Consider the following 7,850-nt stretch of genomic DNA (forward strand, 5'->3'; position numbering starts at 1 on the left):
AAAAAAAAAAAAAAAAATCTCCTTTGCTCACAAACTTTATGCAAAAATAAAAAATTAAAGGCCCCAAAAGGATCACTTTAAATATAAATTCTAAAACCAAAACCTAAAAAGAATTATATTTACAATAATTTATGTTGAACATATATTAAATTTTAGTGAGGTAAAATTTTTAAAAGCTATAAAAGAACAGAGTAGCCAGGAGGTGAAAACAGCACCCTAGTAAGTCCAGGCTGTGGCACCTGATCTGTAACCCCTGGCAACATAAGGCAGCATCCTGAGGATTCAAGTAGTTTTCTCTTGAGACGCTTCGATGCTTTGGAGCTTCCGCTTCCTCCAGGGACAGTAGCAGTCCTAATGTGGCCCCTCAGGTGTTCCTGTATTACTGTTACTGCGGTGCCTCAGTTAAGTTGGTCGGAGGAAAGCTGCGTTGAAGCATCATCAAAGAAGTACGCAGCTGTGGAGAAAATCGATTCAGTACCAGCTTTAAGCTTTCAAATTGTACAGATGCTCATTAATCTGAGATTTCTGCAACTTCCTTTAGCAAATGCATCATCAAAAACAAACATATTTAATCATATTTTGATTATTAGCAAAATATACAAATAAATAAGAAAAAAGCAATTTACAGATTTAAAAAACTAACTAAACTGACTTTAAAATTGGGTATCCAAGTGTAAAATGATTTGACACTAACAATATACTGATAATTTCACATAATTTGCCTACTTTTATTGCATTAATACATTTATGATGCAATATCATAAAAAAATGAAGAGCAGATTCTATAATCTTCCAAAACCAGTTTGCATAGGCAGACATGTTTTTTCCTGCTTGACAATCCCACCTGTTCTAAAAGGTTAATGGAGTCCTGCAGTACTGTTTTCAGGAGGCTCATTTCTTCATTCCTGTGTCCTGGTCCCAGTTTAGAACCATATTCAGATGCAAAACTATAAACAGAGAAAACAAGCATATTCAGGCCACTAGTTCCTACATGTTTAGCCGTTTTACTAAAGAAAAATAATTGCAAGGAGGCCTATGATGCAAGAGCTAACTGGCAAAGGCGGGTTCAGTGTAGTGCTCTTGTTGCAAGAACTAACATGTAAAATAGGCCGCTATTAAATTACATACAGATAAAAAAAAAATGTTATGGAAGCCATCCTTTTCTCCTCTCTACTCACAATAACAGACAAAGGGCAGAACAAAGCATCTTACCTGGCTTCACTTCTTTCTCGAAGTCGGTGTTTGGTGGTCAGGTACATGCGGTTAGCCACATCCTCCATGGCCCAAAGTTTCAAAAGCAAGCCAAAATTCAGCATAGTCAGAATCAGCAAACTGAGACAAGGAAAGTTTGGAATGAACACCACAACTCCGAAGGACATCAATGCTTTTAAGGACCAGCATTACAAAAAAAAAAAAAAAAAGTGGCTTACATCAGACTCATGCCTGCAACGATCATAGTCGTATTCAGTCTGTAGGAGTCTGTTCTGTCTGTGGAGCCTTATAGAAGAAAAGAAAATTATATTCAAGTAAACCACATAAAGCAAATACATTTTTTTGGCAGATAACATTTTTTGTTGATATTTTGTACAATGCAACTTTTTACTTCTCCATAAATTCACTTTGCAACATCTCAAGTTAAAGCAAATCTATTCAAGTTATTTTTTAAGTTCCAGTAAAGTGGATTTAGGGACGGTAAGATGTCGCTCCCTGTGTGAGATATACTGTAGGTTTAGTTTTATTTTATTGTTTAATGCCAAAGTTGCAATACTGATTTACTGACTTTTTTTTACAACTTATTAAATAGTCTGTCTTGTGCCCCCCCCCTTTTTTTAAGTAACTGTTTTTCTTGCACACTGTAAATAAACTATGCAACTCTGAAAGGATCAACTGTAATTTTACAACGATGCATTGTTGTTGTAGAACACTTAAGTCCCGTCAAATAGTTTACAGTACATACTGTAATTATTTTACAGTAAGATGCAGATAAAAACACAATTTCAGTATTTTACTGGCGAAACGGCGAAAAACTGGAAATTTACATTGAAAAGCTTTACATTGCATGTCATTGTCCTGACTCAGAAGCTGCCAAGAGAAAATTCCAATGAACTTTTAGCTTGTACAAATGGTAATGAACTCCTAAGATTATTAAAAAAATAAATAAATAAAAAAGAAGACACCATCTTACTGGAACCTGATGGTGGGAAGTGCTAAAGAGGAAATAAGGACATTTCATAATTTTATTACCATCTCTGTGTAATTCAGACTCTTGTCCATACGGCTTGTTGGGCTTCATGTGCTCCTGCAGAGTCCGGCTGTAGGTTCTCCTCCGTCTGCGGAGTCCACCCATCATCCCCATCTCTCCATTTGGTTGGTTCAACTCCGCTTCCTCCTCCAGCAGTTCTGCTTCTGCATTCCCAAAAGCACCACAAAAGTTCAAATGTGTTTATGGCTTTTCTTTGTGCCAACCAATGCATTTTTTTTTTCCAAAATTCATTCTTTGGGTGTTCAAATACAGCACAAGTCTAGTGCTTAGATTTCAATAGCATTTTTTAATAGTATTTAGTGCAATCCTGCTGCAGAAACCACTTCATCTATGCATTTGACAAAAACATCGGATTTATATAAAAATTAAAAAAAATTCTTGCATTGAAGCAACAAGTGCCAACATTCAGACGGCTTACAATGAGAGGTCTATATTAAAACACATGCAAATGTGCATTTTGGGCTTCCCTGTTCAAAACTCTCATGTTCCCATGCCACTACCCAAGATTTTTAGTCCAATTTGGAGCACTATGTGCAAAAAAAACACAGCAATTGGACACACACTGAAATTTAAACCAGTTGAGCCAATCAGGGATTCTGTTTTGGTTGTGGCGTGGGCAACGTCCTATTCAAAATACAGAATTATTCATGAAGTAAAAAAAAAAAAAAAATGCTGTTTGTGCCCAACCAGAATTATATGACACCAAGTCTTCCATGTACAGAACAGAGCTGTGAAAGAAAAAGCATAACCCAAGATTCACCAAATGTTCACTGCTTCGACCATTGACTGTATAATCACTGGACATATCAACCCCTTTTCTCTTATGTTTCAAACAGGAAGTACCCATGGGTAGAAGTCAAAATCCCCAAGACTTCTATTGAAAAATAAACAGTTATTACTCAGTCATTTTATTTGTCAGAATTACCATTATTGCTCTGATACATTCCTCTTAGCTTCTTATTTAAAAAATATATTGTTTCTAATTTTTTTAAACGTTATCACAAGTTTTTGAAGTTCTAAACTGACAAATCAGGTGTCTCAGTAAAAGCATGCGATCAGGAAGACACGGCGACTATTATGGCCCAATTTCACCAGAGGTAAGGTATTTTCAATGGATGACATCAACACCTTGTTTGGTCTAGTGAAATAATATGTCTGGCTTTGACATTTCACTACAAGCCTCTTCCAACTGTGAGTACATGCGCTAGTATCAGGCAGCGACAGTCCAGCGTGAGCAACATATGCTAAAAGCACGTCAAAGAATGCCCGTTTAGCAGGTTCTTGAACATGCCTGGTGTGTGGAACTTTAGGAAAACATTAGGTTGCAAACATATTTATTTTCCTTTTTAAATAAATCTGTTGGTAGCCATGCTGTAGAGTGGTCATCCTCACATCAAAAGACTGAAGGCTTGGTTTGTAGTGCAAGACACCGAACCTCCACATTCCTCCTGGTGGTTATAGGTTGGTGCCACAAGTATGAGCAGTTTACCATCCACCTTTCTTTCAAAAATAATGCAAGTCCAGTATAATTCAGATACTTGAGAGAATACTTCAAATAATTAAAAGAGTATATAGTAAGTAGCTATAAGTCATAGTACTTTTTTTCCTCTTTATCACAGATAGGTGATGCTTTCATTTTGTTCTGCACAGTTAGTTTTTCTTCCATGTTTTTTTTTTTTTTTTTAAACAGGAGTGACCCCATTTTAAAGAAGAAAAAAATGCTGATAAAAGTCAGGGCGGTGACATTACTTAGAAGCACAATATCTCAGATTACAACAAAAAGTTAACTGTGTCAGATAATTAGAACGTTTGCTTTAGTTTATCAATTTAGGTCAAACAGATTAGAGTTAAAACCTACAACTTCGACCAAGTCAAACCTGTAAAGAAATAGACATGCAACTCTTATATTTGTTTTGCAACTAAAATAAAAGCTTTTTTTTTAATGTACGCACTGAATAAAGATTTAATTTTGTGCACTCTAACCAGTTGATAAGAGAAATAGAGCCTAGTGCAAGCTGCGGCAGCAATAATGTGACTCATCTGAACAGCGATAGGAGGACATTGGAGGAACCTACTGGTATCTGATCAGATTATAAGAGATCAATTGCAGCCGGAGGAGAAAGGACAGAACACCTCCTTTAAAAAAAAAAAAAAAATGAAAACCAGAGCATAAACCTACCCAAATGCTTGAAATACTCTTCAAGACCACTCCAGGAGTTTTTGGTGATGAAAGACTTGACCAAGCCCCAAGGCTGCTTCCTGTACTTCACGTCAGAGTGGACTCTAATAGGGAAATTGAAGCTTTATCCTCTATAGTTAAAAGTAAAATAACAATAATTAAGTTATACTCTACCTGAGTCGACACTTTCGCTTTGAGTGACTTATAATGTAGTAGCGGTTTAGAGTGTAAAAGTAATCGTGATAGGGAACGTCATGGGTGTAGACCTCTGAGTCCACCAGGTAATACTGACCTTCCCTGGACTCTTTGTAAAGAGTCTGAGAATAGAAGAGCAAATAAGCAAGGAGATATAATTCACAGGAGGACAAGTTTACTTATCCAATCAAGTGCAAACGCAACCATTCATACAAATGTAAACACACCTGGTTTTCTGTAGCAGTGGATGACTTGCCAACCAGAGGATTGGTGATTGTTATGGTGTAGTTCAGAGTCCGCCTTAAATTTCCAGACGACTCTTTCTGCCAGGGGGTAGAACTGGCATCTGAAAAATGGGTCAAATTTTCTCTTTATAGGGGTGTTTTGAGTGACTTACTGTATTCAAGAAGATGAATAAAATGCCTTACTTGATATTTTACGAATATCTTTAAACCTGCGAGTGAAGGCGGAGTCTGTGAAAAGCAGCTCAAACATTTTGGCAGCACTGATGTGGAAAACCTTGTTTAGGTAAAGTCGACCCGGAACCTGGGAGAAGCTGAGCCGCTCCTCTGGAACCAGAGGAATAAACGGTTAGACCAAAAAGTCAAACTGACAGAGGAAGCGGAGGAGAGACGTCACCTTCTTCGACGCTCTCCGATCCACTTTGGTCCACTGCAGAGTTCTCATTGGCATTCAGATCCAGAGAGTTTGAGGAGCATTTGGAGAGACGCTCTGGGACGTGGCGCTTTAGGGATAAAGCTGGACTGCGCTGCTGATTAGGGGAATTACGAGACTCTTCCTACAGTAAACACGACAAAAAGGAGTTTGTCGCACGTATACATTTTTCAAAAAAAATACCAAAAATAAGTAAAAGTCACCATGTTAGAGCTGGGTGAGCTCAATTGTGATGGTAATTCCTCTCCTTGAGGTGTGGAACTCTGCAAAGGTGCAAGCTCCACTCCAGAAAGGCGAAGGGAATGGGGGCGCTCCAATTTCCCAATGCCATCATCAGTGGCAGACTTCTGTGAAATACTGATAGGGTACAGGGGATTAATACAAAGCAATGAACTCATAATTGGAGTCCAGTAGAGTGCACGTTTACCTGGTCTGCATGCTCGTTTCTGCTGACAGCTGTAAACTTTCCATCTCTTCAGGGCTCAGACCAAGATCCTGGCCATAGTGCTGTTTAACCATCTGCCACAACTCTGAACTGGTCAGAGGCTGGGAGAACATGGAAGCGTCAGATGTAGGTTTCTTTTTCATGAAAAACCACATTAGTTTCCTCTTTCACAACACGGAAGCATGTGACAGCCAAAAATCTTAAGGAAAATAACCAGAAGCTTCTCCCTTAAACTGGTTTTTATCAAACAGCAGACAGATAAGGTGAAAAAAGCAGAACTCTAGGACAAAATGAGTCATTTTCGTTTTTTAAAGTGAAATTCAAGGAGTTTTTCAGCTCCATTTTAAACGTGAAATGTTTTTATTCTCACCTGTCAGAGCGCACACCCGCAGCTGTGAGCGCTACCTGCCTTCAAAACCCGCAACGCAGACTGCGGAAGTCCTGGATTTGATCGAGACCCGCCCAGGTTTTAACATCGACGGCAAATTTATTTAAAAGCTCAAAGGCTACCTTTCCAAAGTACGGTCCATAAACAGTTCTGGAGACCGTTTCCGCTCCGACGCCAGCTGTGCGTAAAGAAGTGCGCCCTGCGCGACTACTCAGCAGCACGACGGCTACGCAAATGAGCCGTCAGAGAGAGCCACTCCTGCAGGGGTCAATGAACTTTTGTTTTCCACAGGTGTTTACTGCTGGAGGTCCCAGCAGACGCACACACCTGTGAGCGCGCTGCTGCGGTGCGCGCCCAGAAAAAACTAGGCCAGATATTTGGATATTAGCGAGAAGCGGGTGTTAAAAGTCCAATCTTTATTTATTTATTAATAAATTTTTCTTTAGGATTTTTAAAAAGTCTATATATCCCAACTGATAATATTTTTCAACATTTTTATTGTGTTATGTCAAAAATTATTGATTTTTTTGCTATAAAACCTTCCCATGCTTTTTCTTCATTTATATATTATTTGAAAGATATTATAAAACAGCAGTGTTAAGCATTACAATGGTATTATTTGCTTAATTTATTGTTAAAGATTATTTGAGTATGTTAATAATTACTTCAAAAAGTGCCAAACAGAATTACGGTAGGTTGTGAGGAAGGTAGTTATGAAGGAAGCTCACTTAGTTTCCTCATGCAGATAAAACAGCCACTTTAGTGATCAGCTGATGGTCCCTTTGCTGCTTATGGACAGAGGTGGACTTGCTAAATGAAGGTGGGCATTACTTGGGCCCCTCAACTCCTAAGGGGCCCCATTTAAAAAAAAACAAACAAAAAAAAAAAACAGTTTCCACACTCATTATTATTTAACTTTATAATAGTGAACCCAAATCACTGAGATGAAACAATAATGCAAAGCATTTCATCCTCTTCAAACCTCTAAAGCGAAAGAATATTCTGTCAATAACAAGTTAGCAAACAGACAAAAACTCCAAAGAGATTATAAAAATAATGTAAAAACATTTACACAAAAATTCTTCTTACTATGCAAGTTAAACCAGACAAATAATGTACATGAAGAAAGACAAACAGGAAAAACAGAAAATTAAAAAAACGTAAGATGAAAAAGTAAAGAATGAGAAAAGGGAGAGAAAAGTCAAAATTGACCATTTTGACATCATTTCTTGTGAAAGCAGACAGGATTGCATTAGTGTGCGACTTGACACTTAGACTTCAATCATCACAGAATCAGACCTCACAATTACTGGCAGCTGAAATCTCATGTCCTCCAAACTCAGATAATGACTGGAAGCCACACTGAAAGCTACATTGATAATCAAATCGTTGCCTTCTGAATTGTAATCTATTTGGGAAGTCTCTCAAGATTCCTACGCCTACTGTTTTGCTCTGTGATTTAATCATTTTTGTTTCTTTTACCTTAGTAAAACTTGAAAAATTCAAGACAGAAGATCATAATTTGTTCCTACTAGAAAGTGAGTATCAAGTTAGTATATTCAGGAAATTTCATGTATTCTTCCAAGTAAAAATAATGTATATAGGCTAAAATACATTAACATTTAGATGTAATTTTAGTGTAAAAATGCTTATCAAACATATCGATTCTTGATACTGATGCTGTCTTGGACCAGTGAAGAAGTTA

General features: G+C 37.6%; 1 protein-coding gene across 2 annotated transcripts in view; it reads right to left on the reverse strand.

Annotated features, from left to right (window-relative positions):
- Positions 1-17: 17 nt before the first annotated feature.
- gramd1c (GRAM domain containing 1c) overlaps positions 18-7,850 on the reverse strand; it is a 10,921-nt gene continuing 3,088 nt past the window's right edge. For both annotated transcript variants that reach the window (XM_024279613.2, XM_036217336.1), the window contains 12 exons: positions 5,740-5,858; positions 5,516-5,669; positions 5,277-5,436; positions 5,066-5,206; positions 4,865-4,983; positions 4,617-4,759; positions 4,443-4,546; positions 2,245-2,406; positions 1,431-1,497; positions 1,213-1,332; positions 845-947; positions 18-454 (listed from right to left, as the gene is read on the reverse strand). In XM_024279613.2, coding sequence (XP_024135381.1) covers positions 386-454; positions 845-947; positions 1,213-1,332; positions 1,431-1,497; positions 2,245-2,406; positions 4,443-4,546; positions 4,617-4,759; positions 4,865-4,983; positions 5,066-5,206; positions 5,277-5,436; positions 5,516-5,669; positions 5,740-5,858 — 1,461 coding nt within the window. In that variant the 3' untranslated portion in view covers positions 18-385. The remainder of the gene's footprint in view (positions 455-844; positions 948-1,212; positions 1,333-1,430; positions 1,498-2,244; positions 2,407-4,442; positions 4,547-4,616; positions 4,760-4,864; positions 4,984-5,065; positions 5,207-5,276; positions 5,437-5,515; positions 5,670-5,739; positions 5,859-7,850) is intronic.

The sequence above is a fragment of the Oryzias melastigma genome, linkage group LG20, assembly GCF_002922805.2.
Source record: "Oryzias melastigma strain HK-1 linkage group LG20, ASM292280v2, whole genome shotgun sequence".
Classification (NCBI taxonomy): Eukaryota; Metazoa; Chordata; class Actinopteri; order Beloniformes; family Adrianichthyidae; genus Oryzias; species Oryzias melastigma.